We start from the raw sequence: 22,334 nt of genomic DNA on the forward strand, positions 1-22,334 counted from the left end.
TGTTTATGTTAGAGGAATGTGTGGCTCAGGTGTTAATGTGTCCAGAAAGGCTCTTTTTACCCTATCTACCGATACTGTCTCTTTTTTACCACTAATGTCTAGGATAAAAGTTTTATCAGTGCGTGAAAGCACGCGATAAGGGCCAGTGTAAGGTGGAGTTAGGGGGGCTTTTACTGCGTCCTTTCTAAGGAATACGTGAGTCCATGTCGCTATGTCCTTCGGAACCAAAGATTTAATGGTCTGTTCCCTAGGGTGCATCGGCGGTAGCTTACTGAGATAAGCTCGTAGTCTGTTGACATATAGAGCTGTGTCAGTTGATATATCCTCTATCGGGGTCAGCATCTGACCTGGCAACGATAGAGGTGCTCCATAGACCAGTTCGGCTGCGGAATATCCCAGGTCCTCCTTGATTGATGCCCGACAGCCAAGAAGGATGACCGGTATGTACTCGCTCCATCGCTGTTGATCAGGGTAAGCGCGTAATGCAGCTTTCAATTGGCGATGGAAGCGTTCTATCATCCCATTTGAAGCAGGGTGATAGCTTGTTGTCCGAATGCGAGTGATCCCGAGGATCTTGGACAGTTCCCGGAATAGGTGGGATTCGAATTGTGCACCACGATCAGTGGTGATTGTAGTGGGAACTCCGTAGCGCGATATCCAGCCTGATATAAGGGCTCGCGCTACAGATTCAGCCGAAATGTCACTAAGTGGGATGGCTTCTGGCCACCGTGTGAAACGGTCTATGCAGGTCAGGAGATAAGTGAATCCCTGACTGACCGGCCATGGTCCAACCAAGTCAATGTGAACATGGCTAAACCGAGCGTCTGGGGTGCTGAATGTTCCAAGGGGTGCGCGGATATGCTCGTGCACCTTTGATTTTTGGCAGGATACACAGGAACGTGACCAAGCAATGATGTCACGCCTCATGTTAGGCCAGAAAAATCTAGCTGTAATCAGCTTTACTGTGGCTTTGCGTCCGGGGTGTGCCAGGTTGTGTAGAGTGTCGAAAACAACTCTACGGTGGGTCGTTGGAACGAATGGTCGAGGTGAATCCGTTGAGGTGTCACAGATGATCTGCGTGTCAGAAGTAGGCACGGGCAGATATGCGAATTTGCAAGTCCCGAATTCAGGTGACGATGGATCCAACGTGTCCAGACTTGGCTGGTCTAAGGCCATCTGTTGCAAATCGACAGAGAATTGATGGGCAGGCGAGACAATGCGTCTGCTGCTGCGTTCTGCTCACCCGCGATATGTCGGATATCACTAGTAAACTGCGAAACAAAGTTCAAATGACGTGTTTCGCGGGGAGAATATTTGTCCGGCTTAGCACGCAGTGCGTATGTAAGCGGACGGTGATCGGTGTAGATCACAAATTGTCGGCCCTCGAGTGAATGTTGGAAGTGTTTCACTGCGAGGTACATTGCCAGTAGTTCGCGGCCAAACGTGCTGTAACGTTGTTCGGCCGGTTTCAGCTGTCGCGAAAAGTATGCTAGAGGTTGTAACTGTTGTTGGTGCTGCTGTTGCAGCACTGCACCTACAGCTGTGCCCGATGCATCAACGACCAGTGAAAACTGGGCATCGGGTACAGGATGTGCCAGCAAAGATGTCATCGCTAGTTTATTTTTCACTTCCGCAAATGCTTTAAGTTGGATCTCATTAAGTGAGATCTGCTCGTTTTTCTTCTTCCTGTTACGTAACAGGTCGGAAAGAGGAGCTAAGAGATCCGCACAGTGTGGGATAAAGCGTCTGTAGTAATTCAACAGACCAAGGAAGTGCCTAAGTTGGCGAAGTGAAGTGGGCGGTTGAAGGTCTTGTAGAGCCTTCACCTTTTCCGGCAACGGAGATATACCGTCTGGGCTGATAATGTGGCCCAGGAAAACTAGTGACGTAACACCGAAAACGCATTTACCAGGGTTAATCCTCACTTGGTATTGCTGAAACCGTTCAAAAAGTAGGCGGAGGTGAGTGACGTGTTCCTCAGGTGAGGCACTAGCCACGAGAATGTCATCTATATAGTTATAGACGAAATCTAAATCACGCACTACTTCATCCATAAAGCGCTGAAAAGTACTGGCAGCGTTACGTAGGCCGAAAGGCATAGTAAGAAATTCAAACGCTCCAAATGGAGTTGTAACCGCAGTCTTGGGTATGTCGGCCGGATTCACCGGGATCTGATGGTAAGCCTTAACCAGATCTAGCTTAGAGAAAGTCTTACAGCCATGCAGAGAGGAAGCAAAGTCCTGAATATGCGGGATTGGGTAACGATCAGGTACCGTCATGGCATTGAGTCGTCTATAGTCCCCAGTTGGACGCCAATCTCCGTCTCGTTTTGGAACCATATGCAGAGGGGAAGCCCAAGGACTGGACGAGGGGCGTATAATTCCCAACTGTAGCATATGATTAAATTCTGCCTTCGCTGCTTTAAGTTTATCCACAGGAAGGCGACGAGGGCGTGAGAACACAGGAGCACCTGTGGTCTCAATGTGATGTTTTGTGGTGTGCGTGGGTTTGCTCACCACAAAATTTAAATTGGTTAACTCCGGGTAGGAGTGTAGCACCTCATGGTATGGGTCATTTGCAGCGGCAATGAAAAATACCGGGCTGATAGATGGGGCATTAGATAACGAGCCAGGGACGGAAAGTTCCGTGCTAGCGTCTATCAGCCGGCGTCTGCGCATGTCGACCATTAAATTAAAATTATGCAAGAAATCCGCGCCTAGTATGGGGTACGGTAGATCTGCTACAGTGAAAACCCACGTAAAGTCTCTCCGTAAATTCAAGTCCAGAGAACGTGAAATTTGACCGTACGTGGGGATAGGTGAATGGTTCACCGCTTGCAGTGTTATCAATGACACTGGTGGCCTTTCTTTAAGTAGCCTAAGTGGCCATATACTACAAACAGCGCCAGTGTCTACCAAGCAACGTGCTTGAGATTTTACGTCAGTGACGAAATAGGCACGGTTATTTGCATTTTGTGGAAAGTTTGCCGTGCTCGTCTTTCCACAATTTAGTTTCCCTGGTTGTTAAAAGTGCAGGGCATTTTACAATTCTGTGCTTCAGCGCCATAGCGACTATGATAAAAACATAGTCCCGGCATGTTTGCACGGCGACGGTGGTGCGGGGAAGATGAGCGGCTTTTGTAGCGGCGTCTGGGTGAGTGCGACCTGCCCATATTGAGCTTGCTCACCTCTCTAGTGAGGCGTTCGATGGCCGTTAGTATAGCCACCGATGTAGCATCCTGTCTTACATTTGCGGTGCCTGCGGGTACCTCAGCAGGCTGTTGTGGAATCGCCGCGGTGGTAGGCCCCCTCACAAAGTGCATGACCTTGTCCGCCGATGCTGCTACTACATCGACGGTGTGTTTTTCAAACATTGGCGCAAGTATGGCCTTTACCTGCGCCGGCAGCCTTGAGAAAAAGAGCTGCTTAATTAAGGCACTGTCAGGAGGGACGTCCTCTGCCAGTTCCCTCATTCTACGGAGTAGTTCCGTCGGCCTGCGGTCACCTAAGTGCTCGTCATGGACCAGCGTTTGAAAACGCTTTTCCGCCGACACGGACGTCCGTAGTAGCACCTCCCGTTTTATGCTATCGTAAGTGGAGTTTAACGGGGTGTCCGTTATTAAGTCCTTGACCGCAGGAGTCAATGACGCGGGGAAGGCACTGAATAAAATGTGCAGCTTCGTTTGCTCTGACACGTTGTTCGCCGCAAAATAAGACTCGAGTTGAGCAAACCAGACCCGGACGTCCCCAGCGAAGGCAGGCAACGTTGTCATCGTCACTACCGAAAGTAGATACCAAACATTTTAAAAAAAATATATATATATATAATGTATCCGAAATCTGAAAGGACGCCGAATATGGACCACGTGGAGAAGAAAGGAGAAATATGGAGAAAATCTTTAAACAGAGACAATACGAAAAAAAAAAAATTTAACAGGCTAATGGGGGAGGAGAAGAAAGAAACAAAATTACCATGAAATAAAGCTAAAACAAAATTATATCAGGAAGAGCCGTGAAGCAAAAAAAAATGTGGACAATATGGGTTTTTTTTTTTTTTTTTTTTTTTATAAATGTGTGTGAACCTGAAGATAAATGAACTCTTTAAGTACTTACATTTTGGCCGAAGAGTGCTAATGCGGAAAAACTTCGTGAAAGTTCTTTTTTTTTTTTTTTTTTTTTTTTTTTTTTTTTTTTTTGAGTTTTTTCTTTTTCGTACACCAAGAAAGTGTCACCTCTTTTTGTAGGTTGGCGGTCTTTTTTTTATTGTGTAGCCCGCCGTTGTGAAAGAAAAGGGTGTTTTTTCTTTGTTTTGTTTTTTTTTTTTTTGTATGCTCCTTAGTTTATAATATATATATATATATATATTTATATATATATATAACGGGAAAAAAACGATAAGGAAGAGAGGGAAATAACGTCTTTTTTTTTTTTAAGTTTTAAATGTGCTCTCCCGAATCCGTTGTCTGTTTATGAGTGTGGTTGGAAACCATGTGCTGGTTTTTAAAATGCGCGCCTTACCCTGTTAAAAAGCGAAAGAAGTGTCTGTTCGGAAATGTGTTATCACGACGGAGTCACCATTTTTAGGGAATTTCCCTAATAAAATAAAATAACACAATTCTATGAACAATGACAAACAACTTCTTCAACTTAACAAGGGAAAGGTTTATTTGCAAAGCGTACTGAAGGAAGAAAGTAGAGTCGGGTCTCCACTGCCTTACGAGGTAGTTACAACCCGCGGCTGTCGTCAATACCTTTAGTAGGAGCAGCGAAGAGAACAGGCGTCTAGCACCGACGAAGGCTGGTAGCGTAAGAGAGAGTTTTCTTCTGGGACCGGAAGCTGTCTGGTCCCTAGGGGTCAATTTGTATTGTCAGATTGGACAGTCTAGCGCCTCATCACTCACTCAGAGGAAGCGAATGCGCGAGAAGAAAAGGGGTCCATTTGTGTCTGCTACATAACCCCCTGCTTAGGCTGAAAGCCGACAGAGAGAAAGGTAGCATAACAAATAGCAGAAAGAAAAATACAATAAGAAATGTCCGTCTCTTTAGGTTATTTTCTTGCAGAAAAAAAAATGTTCTTACTTTTCTGTGAAAAGTTGGAATATTTGCAGAAAACGTTCTGCTCTAAAAAGGAGAGAAGAAAAAATGTTCTTTTTCAACAGAAATACACTGTTTTGCAAAGTCTCTTCGGCCAATGTACCCGTCGACCACTACGTGTAGTGGTCACATAATTGTTCTCACGTGGAACATTTACCTCAGGTGTATGATTATGCTGTGTTTATGTTAGAGGAATGTGTGGCTCAGGTGTTAATGTGTCCAGAAAGGCTCTTTTTACCCTATCTACCGATACTGTCTCTTTTTTACCACTAATGTCTAGGATAAAAGTTTTATCAGTGCGTGAAAGCACGCGATAAGGGCCAGTGTAAGGTGGAGTTAGGGGGGCTTTTACTGCGTCCTTTCTAAGGAATACGTGAGTCCATGTCGCTATGTCCTTCGGAACCAAAGATTTAATGGTCTGTTCCCTAGGGTGCATCGGCGGTAGCTTACTGAGATAAGCTCGTAGTCTGTTGACATATAGAGCTGTGTCAGTTGATATATCCTCTATCGGGGTCAGCATCTGACCTGGCAACGATAGAGGTGCTCCATAGACCAGTTCGGCTGCGGAATATCCCAGGTCCTCCTTGATTGATGCCCGACAGCCAAGAAGGATGACCGGTATGTACTCGCTCCATCGCTGTTGATCAGGGTAAGCGCGTAATGCAGCTTTCAATTGGCGATGGAAGCGTTCTATCATCCCATTTGAAGCAGGGTGATAGCTTGTTGTCCGAATGCGAGTGATCCCGAGGATCTTGGACAGTTCCCGGAATAGGTGGGATTCGAATTGTGCACCACGATCAGTGGTGATTGTAGTGGGAACTCCGTAGCGCGATATCCAGCCTGATATAAGGGCTCGCGCTACAGATTCAGCCGAAATGTCACTAAGTGGGATGGCTTCTGGCCACCGTGTGAAACGGTCTATGCAGGTCAGGAGATAAGTGAATCCCTGACTGACCGGCCATGGTCCAACCAAGTCAATGTGAACATGGCTAAACCGAGCGTCTGGGGTGCTGAATGTTCCAAGGGGTGCGCGGATATGCTCGTGCACCTTTGATTTTTGGCAGGATACACAGGAACGTGACCAAGCAATGATGTCACGCCTCATGTTAGGCCAGAAAAATCTAGCTGTAATCAGCTTTACTGTGGCTTTGCGTCCGGGGTGTGCCAGGTTGTGTAGAGTGTCGAAAACAACTCTACGGTGGGTCGTTGGAACGAATGGTCGAGGTGAATCCGTTGAGGTGTCACAGATGATCTGCGTGTCAGAAGTAGGCACGGGCAGATATGCGAATTTGCAAGTCCCGAATTCAGGTGACGATGGATCCAACGTGTCCAGACTTGGCTGGTCTAAGGCCATCTGTTGCAAATCGACAGAGAATTGATGGGCAGGCGAGACAATGCGTCTGCTGCTGCGTTCTGCTCACCCGCGATATGTCGGATATCACTAGTAAACTGCGAAACAAAGTCCAAATGACGTGTTTCGCGGGGAGAATATTTGTCCGGCTTAGCACGCAGTGCGTATGTAAGCGGACGGTGATCGGTGTAGATCACAAATTGTCGGCCCTCGAGTGAATGTTGGAAGTGTTTCACTGCGAGGTACATTGCCAGTAGTTCGCGGCCAAACGTGCTGTAACGTTGTTCGGCCGGTTTCAGCTGTCGCGAAAAGTATGCTAGAGGTTGTAACTGTTGTTGGTGCTGCTGTTGCAGCACTGCACCTACAGCTGTGCCCGATGCATCAACGACCAGTGAAAACTGGGCATCGGGTACAGGATGTGCCAGCAAAGATGTCATCGCTAGTTTATTTTTCACTTCCGCAAATGCTTTAAGTTGGATCTCATTAAGTGAGATCTGCTCGTTTTTCTTCTTCCTGTTACGTAACAGGTCGGAAAGAGGAGCTAAGAGATCCGCACAGTGTGGGATAAAGCGTCTGTAGTAATTCAACAGACCAAGGAAGTGCCTAAGTTGGCGAAGTGAAGTGGGCGGTTGAAGGTCTTGTAGAGCCTTCACCTTTTCCGGCAACGGAGATATACCGTCTGGGCTGATAATGTGGCCCAGGAAAACTAGTGACGTAACACCGAAAACGCATTTACCAGGGTTAATCCTCACTTGGTATTGCTGAAACCGTTCAAAAAGTAGGCGGAGGTGAGTGACGTGTTCCTCAGGTGAGGCACTAGCCACGAGAATGTCATCTATATAGTTATAGACGAAATCTAAATCACGCACTACTTCATCCATAAAGCGCTGAAAAGTACTGGCAGCGTTACGTAGGCCGAAAGGCATAGTAAGAAATTCAAACGCTCCAAATGGAGTTGTAACCGCAGTCTTGGGTATGTCGGCCGGATTCACCGGGATCTGATGGTAAGCCTTAACCAGATCTAGCTTAGAGAAAGTCTTACAGCCATGCAGAGAGGAAGCAAAGTCCTGAATATGCGGGATTGGGTAACGATCAGGTACCGTCATGGCATTGAGTCGTCTATAGTCCCCAGTTGGACGCCAATCTCCGTCTCGTTTTGGAACCATATGCAGAGGGGAAGCCCAAGGACTGGACGAGGGGCGTATAATTCCCAACTGTAGCATATGATTAAATTCTGCCTTCGCTGCTTTAAGTTTATCCACAGGAAGGCGACGAGGGCGTGAGAACACAGGAGCACCTGTGGTCTCAATGTGATGTTTTGTGGTGTGCGTGGGTTTGCTCACCACAAAATTTAAATTGGTTAACTCCGGGTAGGAGTGTAGCACCTCATGGTATGGGTCATTTGCAGCGGCAATGAAAAATACCGGGCTGATAGATGGGGCATTAGATAACGAGCCAGGGACGGAAAGTTCCGTGCTAGCGTCTATCAGCCGGCGTCTGCGCATGTCGACCATTAAATTAAAATTATGCAAGAAATCCGCGCCTAGTATGGGGTACGGTAGATCTGCTACAGTGAAAACCCACGTAAAGTCTCTCCGTAAATTCAAGTCCAGAGAACGTGAAATTTGACCGTACGTGGGGATAGGTGAATGGTTCACCGCTTGCAGTGTTATCAATGACACTGGTGGCCTTTCTTTAAGTAGCCTAAGTGGCCATATACTACAAACAGCGCCAGTGTCTACCAAGCAACGTGCTTGAGATTTTACGTCAGTGACGAAATAGGCACGGTTATTTGCATTTTGTGGAAAGTTTGCCGTGCTCGTCTTTCCACAATTTAGTTTCCCTGGTTGTTAAAAGTGCAGGGCATTTTACAATTCCGTGCTTCAGCGCCATAGCGACTATGATAAAAACATAGTCCCGGCATGTTTGCACGGCGACGGTGGTGCGGGGAAGATGAGCGGCTTTTGTAGCGGCGTCTGGGTGAGTGCGACCTGCCCATATTGAGCTTGCTCACCTCTCTAGTGAGGCGTTCGATGGCCGTTAGTATAGCCACCGATGTAGCATCCTGTCTTACATTTGCGGTGCCTGCGGGTACCTCAGCAGGCTGTTGTGGAATCGCCGCGGTGGTAGGCCCCCTCACAAAGTCCATGACCTTGTCCGCCGATGCTGCTACTACATCGACGGTGTGTTTTTCAAACATTGGCGCAAGTATGGCCTTTACCTGCGCCGGCAGCCTTGAGAAAAAGAGCTGCTTAATTAAGGCACTGTCAGGAGGGACGTCCTCTGCCAGTTCCCTCATTCTACGGAGTAGTTCCGTCGGCCTGCGGTCACCTAAGTGCTCGTCATGGACCAGCGTTTGAAAACGCTTTTCCGCCGACACGGACGTCCGTAGTAGCACCTCCCGTTTTATGCTATCGTAAGTGGAGTTTAACGGGGTGTCCGTTATTAAGTCCTTGACCGCAGGAGTCAATGACGCGGGGAAGGCACTGAATAAAATGTGCAGCTTCGTTTGCTCTGACACGTTGTTCGCCGCAAAATAAGACTCGAGTTGAGCAAACCAGACCCGGACGTCCCCAGCGAAGGCAGGCAACGTTGTCATCGTCACTACCGAAAGTAGATACCAAACATTTTAAAAAAAATATATATATATATAATGTATCCGAAATCTGAAAGGACGCCGAATATGGACCACGTGGAGAAGAAAGGAGAAATATGGAGAAAATCTTTAAACAGAGACAATACGAAAAAAAAAAAATTTAACAGGCTAATGGGGGAGGAGAAGAAAGAAACAAAATTACCATGAAATAAAGCTAAAACAAAATTATATCAGGAAGAGCCGTGAAGCAAAAAAAAATGTGGACAATATGGGTTTTTTTTTTTTTTTTTTTTTTATAAATGTGTGTGAACCTGAAGATAAATGAACTCTTTAAGTACTTACATTTTGGCCGAAGAGTGCTAATGCGGAAAAACTTCGTGAAAGTTCTTTTTTTTTTTTTTTTGAGTTTTTTCTTTTTCGTACACCAAGAAAGTGTCACCTCTTTTTGTAGGTTGGCGGTCTTTTTTTTATTGTGTAGCCCGCCGTTGTGAAAGAAAAGGGTGTTTTTTCTTTGTTTTGTTTTTTTTTTTTTGTATGCTCCTTAGTTTATAATATATATATATATATATATTTATATATATATATAACGGGAAAAAAACGATAAGGAAGAGAGGGAAATAACGTCTTTTTTTTTTTTAAGTTTTAAATGTGCTCTCCCGAATCCGTTGTCTGTTTATGAGTGTGGTTGGAAACCATGTGCTGGTTTTTAAAATGCGCGCCTTACCCTGTTAAAAAGCGAAAGAAGTGTCTGTTCGGAAATGTGTTATCACGACGGAGTCACCATTTTTAGGGAATTTCCCTAATAAAATAAAATAACACAATTCTATGAACAATGACAAACAACTTCTTCAACTTAACAAGGGAAAGGTTTATTTGCAAAGCGTACTGAAGGAAGAAAGTAGAGTCGGGTCTCCACTGCCTTACGAGGTAGTTACAACCCGCGGCTGTCGTCAATACCTTTAGTAGGAGCAGCGAAGAGAACAGGCGTCTAGCACCGACGAAGGCTGGTAGCGTAAGAGAGAGTTTTCTTCTGGGACCGGAAGCTGTCTGGTCCCTAGGGGTCAATTTGTATTCGTGCGCAAGTCCTCAGATTGGACAGTCTAGCGCCTCATCACTCACTCAGAGGAAGCGAATGCGCGAGAAGAAAAGGGGTCCATTTGTGTCTGCTACACATCTGTTATTAATTTGTACGAATAATACCGTAATGATTCCAGCATGGTGTATAAGGAAAAAAAAAAGATAACGTCTTTGAATTCTCGGTTATCGCTCAGAAAAAATCAAATAAAAATATTCCACAGAAGTAAAAGTGGTATGCAATAGTTGAAAACACTATCTCCTCCTTGCGCTTGTAATGGATTTCTTAATAATCATATTATTATTATTTCAGTGCGCTTTAGTAAATGCATGAGTCCAAAAAGAATATAATGAATGTCAAAAGAAGAAACAGTGAATGTTCAAATGTATGAATCTATAAATAAAAAAATAAGTGAACATTATTCATCAAACCGCGGTATATATGTTTTATGTAAACATCGTCCTCCGCTTGTAGTCGATCAGAATAAGAAAAGAACGCACTATCCTAACAAATTAGTTTATGTGTAAAATTAGATATGTAATAAGCAAACATTATTCATTGAACAGCAATTGTAAGCTGTTACGGCTGTCTTGATGCTACTCGTATGTTGTTTACATCTGACGGCAATGATCACAAAGAAAAAAAAAGAAAGAAAGAAGAATCTAGAAGATACGTATTGTATCTAGTAATAAATGTATATTTATGTATGTTTTAACCTTAGCAGAAAAGCTAAACAGTCATTAGTTAATAAAAAGGGGGAGGGCGATTCGTTTGCTGTTGTTAAATGTTGAAAATTAAGTGTCTATTAACTGAAATAATAGGGATGCTATATTGTAATGTTTTGAAGTGATCGTTTAGAATGATCTAATTCCGGAATAAGAAAATTAGCAAGCAATCAATCAGAGGCAGCGGAGTTTCCGGAGGGAGACTTTATTAATTTTTTAAAATTCTTCTAGGGGAAAGATAATAGTATATCTTGTATGTATGAACCAGTTATAGCCGGTGTAAGCGTAGAATCTGTGGAACGTGTAGACTTCCTCCTAGTGTTGACTGATTGTGGTAGTAGGTATAAATATTTAGAGGGAAAAATAAGTACCCCTTCCTCTAACAGTGTTGCGATTGTGATGGTGTTGCTGCTAGGATATAATGTAGTATTTTATTTTCATGATTGAATGTGTCTGCAAAGGGGTTCGAAAGCTGCATAAGATAGTGGCTATTAGCCTAGTTGTATTGAATTTGTATGTGGCATCTGTTGTTGCAAACGTACGATACTTTTTTCCAGAGGGGAATTTTTGCGGCTACTTTATTAATATATATATATATATATATATATATATATATATATATATATATATATATATATATATATACAGAGAGAGAGAGAGCGAGAGACAGAGACAGAGACAGAGACAGAGACAGAGAGAGGGAATAGAGAAGATAGTATAAATAATATATAATCATAATACAAATCAGTGAACATGAACTTACTGTTTGATATAAACGGGATGGTAGGGATCTTTAATATGTTGAGAATATCATCTCTTATTAAAAAGAAAAGGGTGAAAGAATATACTTCAAAAAATTTTTTGTTGGAAATTACATGGATATATGAAGATATAATAAAAACAAATAAGACCTTTTTTGTCCATTTTTGTTCATATGTCACACTAATATAACAGTCGGTTGCCTGCATTGCTATAGTCTTCTTATACTTTCATATATTTTTACCAACAATGCTTCAAGCAAACTACCTTTCTCATATATATATATATATATATATATATATATCTTCTTCTTCTTCTTCTCTATATAAATAAAATGAACTCATTTTTTCCCGTCTGATTTTGACATTAATAGGATTAAAAATCAAGATATTTCATGCAAATATAATATGCACAAACGGCAGAACAATATCTGAGGTGTGTTATAGGCTTATTATTTCTCAAATTCCTCGATAATCTTAGATTTCTATACTTTTTCTGCTGAGAAGTCAAGGCCAAAATCGGTTAAGATCAATGGAAGTGGTAAAATATTTTCTCTCTAATAAATTCCTCCTCCCCCTGCCACCACTTAACACCGTTTGGGGATCGTTCACAAGGCACAGTTGAGAAGAGAACACCGGTTTGGCTTCGTAGTTCTTTCATGTGAAGTTATTTAAAATCACTAAACTAAGCTGCAGTGCTCTGTGGCGTAGTGGTTAGCGTGCTGGACAATTCACATTATATTTTCACGTTCGCGCCGACCTACCCTAGTCGTTTTTTTTTTTTTCCTAAACAACTGGAATGGACTTTTCTTGGTGGCCGAACTGTTAACGTTGCAGATGTTGTTTTTTTTTTTTTTCACACTTTATTTTCCTACTTTTACTCATGACTCCGGGTTTGATCCTTCCTACTTACCTACCATAACATTTTTTAAAACTCCCCTCCGTCCCGGAAACAAACACTCGGGCAACGCCGGGTACCCCCGCTAGTATATATATATATATATATATATATATATATATATATATATATATATATATATATATATATATGGGAAGATAGATATAGTATTAAAGTAACTACTTGCGCTCAGTTTCAAAAAAAGATAGCATGATTGCGGTTACGTAGAAAACAATGTTGTTACTTTATTTTAGCATAGTAATGTTTCCGGTGATTTATCTTCTCATCAGAAAATGGCAGCTCAATTTATGGGGAAAATTAATTTGAGATGTGCAAAACTTTTAGATGTACATTTAGGTCAAAGCAATTTATAATTAAATTTGTTTTGTAGCTTAAATTAAGGCTTCACTTTTTCATTTACTTTGTCCCAAATCTAATCGGATCTACTGCAGTGTGTACTAATATCGGTTGGGAAAGGTACAAAGTTATAATTCATTTTTTCCTAACCAGTGTTAGAATTATATGCATCGCAGCAACCTTTATCACAGAAGTATCTTTCCTTCTCCCCTCTGTTTTGTTTGTATTTTATTTTTTTTTAGTTTTTATTGTGTTTGATTATTATAAACAATATTATTTTGCAGTGTATATAAAATGAATAAAGTATAATAAAATATATAAGCATATAAAATAATCAAACATATAAATAAATAACACTAATCAAATGTATAAGTACATAAATTAATAATATTTATAAGTGCATAAAATATATAAGAAAAGTATATAATACATAAATTAATAAAACTATCTATATAAAATTAATAAAACTTATAACTATCTATATAAAATTAATAAAAAAATATTAAATAAAAAAATCATTTTTTATTAATTAGTCAGGAAATTTTCATTTTTATAATCATGAATTATAAGAAAGTTATTTTTTTCATTGCTTTTAATAGAAATACAAAATTTTACTTATAACATAATAAAGTTTTTTAACTGCCATGACTGGAGCAATTTCGTTTCGGTTAATTTTGGGGTTTTATTGCCTATTTCGGTATAAGATTATTTTCTTTATCGTAAAAATAAGACCGTAACGATAAATATGTTCTCTTTGGCAATTTTATAAATTAACATCACCTACTGAATAACAAAAATAGATTCCAATTTTTTAGGCGATTACATGTGAACGCATTGAAAAACTTGTCGGAAGAAAAAAGAACATTTCATTATAATTTAGAGTGGGATATCAGTTTCATATATATAAATTTAACGTAAAAGAGCCATTTTCGACAGTTATCTAAAAAAGTACTGAGTGGCTTCCAGCTAAGATTAGATTTAAGATTAGGTTAGAAGATCGTGATGAAAAGATCGTTAAAGAAAATCATTTATTGGCGAACGAATGTTTTGCACATTTAACCATCCCAAAACTGAGCTTTGTGAAAATACTTTTTTCTTGTATAAATTTGATAACTCCTGCCTTGTCTCTCAAACGGTCATTCAATTCGAATACGATTAAAATAAATGGAATCTAAAAATATTATCAGCTATGAAATAGCTGAGCCAAATGAATGCTTTGGAAGGGTTCAAATATCCGATACAATCATTGATAAAAAGAGGTAATACAACATGGAAAATAACCGAAACGAGATTGTTTCAGAAAGTTTAATAACATCCAATAAAGTATATGATTATTGATTTTGCTTCGATTTAAAAGTGAATTTGGAAATGTGGAAATAAAATATGACTTACCTAATTGCGCGGTTAATATAAAAAGGGTGATCCACATATTTTTGTAATTCAGTAATTGTAACACTGTATATTGAGGACAGCCGATGTTGATGGACGCCATCCATCAATTAATGGGAAAGAGATTGAGAAAAAGAAAGGGGAAGAGAGAGGGGTGGTAATGGAATTGATTGATATTGTTTTGTACGGTTCTATTCTGTATCGGCAATTCAATGCATAGCGAAACACCATGCGTACGTCATGCATTCATGAATCTTTAATAAAGCCACAAATGATACAAATTCAAAACTCATATTATTTCTCCCTCCACACCTTAATGTGAATACAAACCACGCAAACATTAAATGAATTAAATAACGGTAACATTTTCAATCATTTTGTTTTTTGTTAAGTTACTTTGAATTCTTTCATGTCAAAGTCTTTTTGTGTGCGCCTGAGATGTCCGAAAGTTTCTGTTTTTATTTCTATACTTGTAGACATGTCACTAATAAGGGTGCTGGGAGTAGACGTTTTGACTGGGCTGACATTATCCGCCTGATAGTCAGAGACCCTAACCAAGAACGCTGTCCTATGAGCAGGTGCTGTATTGCTATTTGGTGGATGGATTCTGGACCATGTAGTAGCTTCTGGTGGAGCTTCTCGATGCCATATTAGTTGATAATTGTTACGGCTTTTCCTTATCATGGTCAACTCAAACCTCAAACCAAAATTCGGTGTTGGGTGCTGCCTGGCACACGGTCTGCTACAGATTCGAGAAATTTCAATCCCTGATGTGAATGACTTGAGTTTTAAAAATAGCACAATGAAAAACGTACTTCGTTTGATTTTTTAAGAAATTTGTTTAAACTTAGCTGTTTTCTTGTTTGTTTGTTTGTTTGTTTGTTTGTTTTTCTTTTAGTTAAAAAAAAAAAAGAAAAATATTTCATGTTACATTTCTCCATATTTTCGCCATAAAGCGCTCGTTAAGAACTCGGGTTGCTAGATTAGCGTATCCACACCCAATTTTCTCATACACTTCCCCAAAGAAATGTACATGGCATTTCAGGCTCCTCAGCAAATCGCCAATAATAAAAATGAATGTTTCATGCGTACAATCTCCGCAGGTATGCGCGTTCTAGGAGTCACCAGTGTTACGAAATCAGATTAGGGTGAAGTAGACCACTTTTTGGCGTTTCAGTTATTTGACATTTATTAAGTTCCCCAAAGTCGCATGCTTAAAAGGGAAAATTTGTTAAGGGTAGCAAATGAGTTCTCAGCATTCACTAAAATACAATGCATGTTAGTATTAAAATGTACCAAGTTTGATGAGGTACTTGACCATCTTGAAAAGATATCATGTTGAAGTGGGCTACATATATAATTGTTGGCATCTGTCTGTCTCATGAGACAATTGAGTTTTTCGCCTCAGATCAATTCGTTGGCTAATTGTATCGTCTGCTGTGACTGTGCAAGGATATCCTGGGTCGACGAGCTCTGTTGCAGATGCCACAGATGTAGGTGGTGTCTGGTTGCGAGAGCTCTGTTGCAGACTTCTGTAGTCTGTGCTTTACAGCTCTTCTTCAGCGGCTGTGAACTTTGGCCACGGGCTCCCAGCTTGTTTGATCAATGCTACCTGCCCTCATGTGTTGTAAACGTCCTTGATTTAAAAATTCTTGCTTCCCATCATTAAATTTAAAAAGGGATTTGCAATTATATGGCTTTCAAGAATATCATATCTAGAGTTCTAAAGGAATATAAATAAAAAAACCAACAAAAAGTTTTATTAAATAGTACATGCGTTGGCATTCACACTTCATTCGTCATCAGAGTGCGAAGCAGAAATAACGATACAGTTTCAATGCTTGTACAGTGGAAACATTAAACTCTGGAAAAATGAAGCTGGAAGAAAACACAGATAACATTAGTGGTTCACTCTACACATGGCGGCCTCCTTTACCTCAGTGTATCTTATGTTAGGTTCACTACTCCGTAAAAAAGAACAAACACACATATATTATGAAAACATCAAGTCTATGAACTAAAATAATTATAATGGGTGTGATAATTTTAGTAAAAGAAATGTAGCTATTAGTTTATATTTGTTGAAATGTTTCGAATTACTTTGATTTTTTTAGTATCCCAAAGTGTACTCTGTTATACAATAGAAAAAACTACCAAATTGAATATAAAAAGAGCTCTCTTGTCAAGTGGATCACAACGATGGCAAAACTACACAAATTGCTTCCGTACCTACCGTATTTTCCGAATCTGACCTGTAGCGAGTACGGACTGTTTGCAGACCTTAAAAGAATGATTCAGAGAAAAAGATATCGGAAATATAGGTCTAGATTGAGATGGCCTGATCTAAAACAAAATAGACATCGAATTGTAAGAGAAAAGTTGGAATTAGTTTATTTATCTGCAAGAAGACTATTTTAATAAAGTCGAATTTTGCCTAAAAGTCTGTATGTCAGTAAAGTTGTGGAAACAGGAAAACGGAAGGGAATTCCAAAGTCTAGCAGTTCTAGGGAAGAAACTATTAGAGTAGAGGGCTTTCTTACATTTGGGTATCTCTACTTTGTAGGGGTGGGACTTTTTGTCGGGTTTGTCGAGGGTATTTACGTCGAGGGGGTACAAGGGCGTGTAGTCCGTCGGAGCATCCACTATTGAAATACTTGTAGAACAGACAGAGGGATGCAACATTTCGTCGATGGAACAGAGGCTGAAGCTTAGATGACAGTTCAGAACCTATCAGGTTGGCGACTCTCTTTTGAACCCTGTCCAGGAGTGAGAGACTATTAACAGATGCACCAGCCCAAATGTGACATACTCCATACATGGGCAAATGGTGGCCTTGTAGAGGTACAGGATACTTTCAGAAGTAAGTAGCTTTCTAGCACGGTAGAGAGAGCCCACCTTTTTCGCAGCAGCCTTGACAATGCTGTCGATGTATCTGTTCCAATTCATGTTTCCTGTGAACGTTAAGTTGAAGAGTTTGAACGAAGAACTTTCAGGTAATGCATCTTTAGCCATAGCTAATAGTTGAGGAGGTTTATTGTAACGAATAAAGGAAACGAGTTTAGTCTTGCCAGCATTTAACGCATTTCTGACCCCATTCCACCACAAACTGAAGGTCTTTCTCTAGGGTTTCCGCCATTGTCTTGGTTATGTAGTCATTAATTTTTCCCTTATGTCTATTATAGAACATGGTGTCGTCAGCAAATATACCCATCTCAGAGACAATTTTATCAAGAAGGTAATTTATGAATATTAGGAATAATAAAGGTCCAAGGCCTGACGTTGTTCTTAGACAGGCTTTGTGTGTGTGTGTGTGTGTGTGTGTGTGTGTGTGTGTGTGAGAGAGAGAGAGAGAGAGAGAGAGAGAGAGAGAGAGTTTGTTCCCTAACGACTCTCAAGTGTATTTTTATGTTTTACAAAATATATGTGGACATGGTGCAAGGAGGAGGTACATTCATTTGAACATTTTTAAAAAGCATCGAATCTCTAATTAAATGTTAAGAGATTTTAAAAGAATCGGAATCAGAATCGGTACTTGTATCAGAATCGGGAATTTAGAACAGAATCGGTAATTGTAGCGGAATCGGAAAAGTTTTGGAATCGTCCCATCACTAATGTAACTATACTGTTATATAAAAGGAACTCTGTGAGTTTTTTCTCTATGGACTCCAAAACGCCTGGGCCGATTTTTATGAAATTTCACACGAAGGTACTTTATGTGCCTGGCAATGTTCTTTGATAGGTTTTATATCGGAATGTATTCGATAATCAATAATCGAAATAATATGATGAAAGAAGGAACAGGCGATTTTGACCAAAGTTAACACCATAAAAATAATTTTATATAAAATATATAAAATAATTTTCCAATAAAGTAGGTTCCTTACAGTGCAATGTAGACTACAATGTATTGTTGACTAAATCTCTACGGAGAGGCACATGAAGCTTCCTTCAAGTGTACTGCGATGGCTCCCTTTACTAGAGTATGCAACCAATTGATTTAATTGAAAGATCGGCAATTTCGCAGATTTCGAGGACAATAAAAATATGGTAGTGTGAAACATTTGGTAATCATCATTTAATTCCTAGCAATGTCGGGTCTCCCTGCTAGTAGTTTATTTATACATACATACAAACATACATACATATATATACATACATTATATATATATATATATATATATATATATATATATATATATATATATATATATATATATTCTCTACAATTATATAAATGCAACTTTGTCTGTGTGTGTATGAATTCGTTCTTTATATACTCCGAAACGGCTCAACAGATTTTCTTTAAAATTTACAGAACTTTAGTGTATAAGTCTGGGAGTGATCTTCGTTAGGTATTGTCTCAGAATGCCCCCGATAATAACCGATAATCGATAATCAAAACTGTTATTTTAATTTATCTATCATCGGTAAAGCAATTTTTTCCTTGTGATCGCTTAGCAACAATGATAGAACAACGCGCCATGAAAATTCTGTGGGTAAGTTGACAGTGTGTTTTTATTTATTTATTTTTTTTTTTTTTTTTTATTTTTTTTTTTTTTTGCATGGCGTTCAAACTCTGCACGTAAATTTCTTAATTTATTTTTCATTAACTGCGAAGACTTGAAAATTTATTTGTTTTTTTCTTCTTTTTGTTTTTCATGACGTGGTCTGTAGATTCAATCCCCGCACGTAAATTTCATACTGTTTTTTTTTTTTCGTTAACTCGAAAGAAATTTATGTAAAATAATTTTATAAAAGAAACAGTAGGTTCTCCAGAGTGCAATGTAGAATAAGATATATTTTGGACTAAGACTGCATGGAGGAGCTTCCTCCTGGGCGATTTCACGGATTTCGATGACAATAAAAAATATAGGAGTGTGAAATATTCGTTAATCATCATTCAATCCCGGACAACGTCAAGTCTCCCTGCTAGTATATATATATATATATATATATATATATATATATATATATATAACATAACTTACACACACATACATACATGCATGTATACATCTATCTATATATGTATGTATGAATGTATGTATGTACGCATTATATGATTTTAAGTTACATTATACATTAATTCGATTGAATTGTAAATCGATACACTATTGATATTGGCTTCACAGAAATACTGGGAAACCCGCCCATTGCGCTAAAGAATAGCGTGGGACCCGCTATTCAACCAAGTTATTCAACACATTATATATATATTAACTGGCCACCCGGCGTTGCCCGGTCGTAAAATACACTTAAATATGATATTTTAATTTATGGAGATTTCATATTTGTTCTTATAGAGTTAAACATCTATAAATTATTATATTTTACCAAATAGTGATTTCAAAAATAAAAATTTGACCAAGTAGTGATTTCACAAATAAAAATTTGACCAAGTAGTGATTTCAAAAATAAAAAAATACGTTCTGAGTACCATCGGCTAGAAGTGAACCCAGAACATATAACTGCCCAGCTCTATTTCTTAGTCTTTGAGCCACGTCGGAGTTGTTTCAATTAAGTATTCGACTTAACTTAAATAACGTTATCTTTTTAACTATTTTTATATGCATAGCATAAAAATACTTTAAAAGATAACGTTCTTTAACCTATGATTGTAGATTTGTGCATGCAAACAAGTTAAGTCGACTACTTCTGTCAAGGCCAACTGTTTTCTTTTCAATTTTGATCCCTTAACAGCAATTTTGTTACCTAAAAACCAAACTGAAAATGTACTGCACACCCAAATACCCTATATATCAAATTTCTAGTCTGTGGACCAAATATTCAGAGAGGAGTTTGGTAGAGACTTTTCTTACACATACTGACAAGGTCAGTATTGTTAAGCCTTCATTGTTAAGCTTTCAAACACATCTTTTAATATATATATATATATATATATATATATATATATATATATATATATATATATATATAATAAATTCCACAGCCAAACAACGCCGCAGCTCACAAGAGCCATGACAGTCAACGAACCGGAAGTTGGCTGTGGAATTTATTATACAATCTCTCACATTCTGAAAATCCTAATATATATATATATATATATATATATATATATATATATATATATATATATATATATATATATATATATATATATATATATATATATATATATAGGCTTAACAATGCAGAAAGCAGCACAATTGTTTAATACAGAATTGGTAAATTAATAATTGACAATATCGGCAAATTCAATAATTTTCAATTAAAAGATTTATTTACCGGTGTGAATGGCTGTACCCTGTTGTTGTTGATGGTATCAAGTTTACGAATTTTCGGAGATATACTCCCTTGTCAAGGGAAAAGAAAGAAAATAGATTCAACTCTCAGGACTATTGTTTTGATTTTAAATTGACCGTTGCACTTATCAGGGGAAGTAACCTATTGTTTAAATATTTTAGGACGTTGAGCTATGAATATTTTTAAAATCCTGTTAGAATCAAAGGAAATAACTCTATTATTTAATATTTTTTATATTTCTGGGACGCTGAGTTATTAATAGTAAAAAAGTGTAGTACATTGTGAATAATCATGAGTTTCCTGGTCTTCTGATCAAGATGCCTCAGTTCTTCTTTGGACCTAGAGAATCTTACTAATGACACTGCCGATTTAATTAGGTTTCTCACTATATAGTTTCGTTTCGAGGAGCTTTCTTGTTCTGCGGTATTCCTTTCCTATTTCCTCTTTCATATCTGTTCTTTGATTGTGTCTGCTCCCAGAATTCCCAAATATTTATAACTATTATTTTCACCTAGTGCCTTCATCTCCGTTTGGTTGGGTAGTACCATACCTTCCTTTGTTTCCAGTTTTCTCTTTCTCATGATCAGTATTGTACACTTTTTCACACAATATTCCATTTGGATTTTTTCTTTTTAAACAGTTTTAGGTTATCCATGTACATTAGGTGGTCTATTCTTTCATTTGCATTAGTGAACTTGTATTTGGCTTGGCATTTTCTTAGTATATTGTCAAGCGGCATCATGGCTATAATGAATAATAGTGGTCATAGAGAATCACCTTCTTTGTATTTGAATCTCAGTTATGTATTGACCATCAGCTATCAATTCAATTCTCCATGTTTTTATTGCATTTTCTATCAAATTGCTAATCTTACCTGATATTTTGTACATTCTCAGGTATTCTATTATCCATGCTTGTACGATCCTGTCATACGCCTTTCTTGTATTCGATCCATGCCATTTTTTTACTTTTTACCTCCTTCTGAATTTTTTGGGCTATGTCTAATAGGTTATGTGTTCGTTTTCCTTTTTTGCATCCTTTCTGTTCCTCAAGAAATAGTCCGCAATTATGAAGAGAATGATAAATATGTTTCGTCAGTTGTGCTGTTAGTATTTTCCACATTGTAGGTAAATAATGGCAAAGATGGTTCCTTTTTCCTGTAGTTGCTAGGGATGGTTCCTTTTTTCTGTAGTTGTTAAGGATGGTTCCTTTTTCCTGTAGTTGTTAAGAATGGTTCCTTTTTCCTGTAGTTGCTAGGGATGGTTCCTTTTTCTGTAGTTGCTAGGGATGGTTCCTTTTTCCTGTAGTTGCTAGGGATGGTTCCTTTATTCTGTAGTTGTTAAGGATGGTTCCTTTTTCATGTAGTAGCAAGGGATGGTTCCTTTTTCCTGTAGTAGCAAGGGATGATCCTTTTTCCTGTAGTTGTTAGGTATGGTTCATTTTACTGTAGTTGCTAAGGATGGTTCATTGTTCCTGTAGTTCTTAAGGATGGTTCCTTTTTCCTGTAGTAGCAAGAGATGGTTCCTTCTCCTGTAGTTGTTAGGGATGGTTCCTTTTTCCTGTAGTTGTTGGAGATGATTCATTTTTCCTGTAGTAGCTAGGTATGGTGCCTTTTTACTGTAGTTGTTAAGGATGGTTCCTTTTTCCTGTAGTTGCTAGGGATGGTTCCTTTTTCCTGTAGTTGTTAGGGAGGGTTCTTTTTCTGAATCTTTTTGCACCAATGTGTTTCTACCTTTATTATTATTATTATTATTATTATTATTATTATTATTATTATTATTATTATTATTTACTATAATAATTATTAAATACCTACAGACACTAGTGT

At 38.9% G+C, this 22,334-nt stretch overlaps 1 protein-coding gene across 1 annotated transcript in view; it reads right to left on the reverse strand.

Moving 5' to 3' along the window:
* Window positions 1-14,369, reverse strand: part of LOC145292256 (uncharacterized) — a 60,041-nt gene extending 45,672 nt beyond the window's left edge. Inside the window, exon 1 of the mRNA XM_080138577.1 lies at window positions 14,246-14,369. Coding sequence (XP_079994703.1) covers window positions 14,246-14,345 — 100 coding nt within the window. The 5' untranslated portion in view covers window positions 14,346-14,369. The remainder of the gene's footprint in view (window positions 1-14,245) is intronic.
* Window positions 14,370-22,334: the final 7,965 nt, after the last annotated feature.

This window comes from Euprymna scolopes, chromosome 13, assembly GCF_053919585.1.
Source record: "Euprymna scolopes isolate OS-2025 chromosome 13, ASM5391958v1, whole genome shotgun sequence".
Lineage (NCBI taxonomy): Eukaryota > Metazoa > Mollusca > Cephalopoda > Sepiida > Sepiolidae > Euprymna > Euprymna scolopes.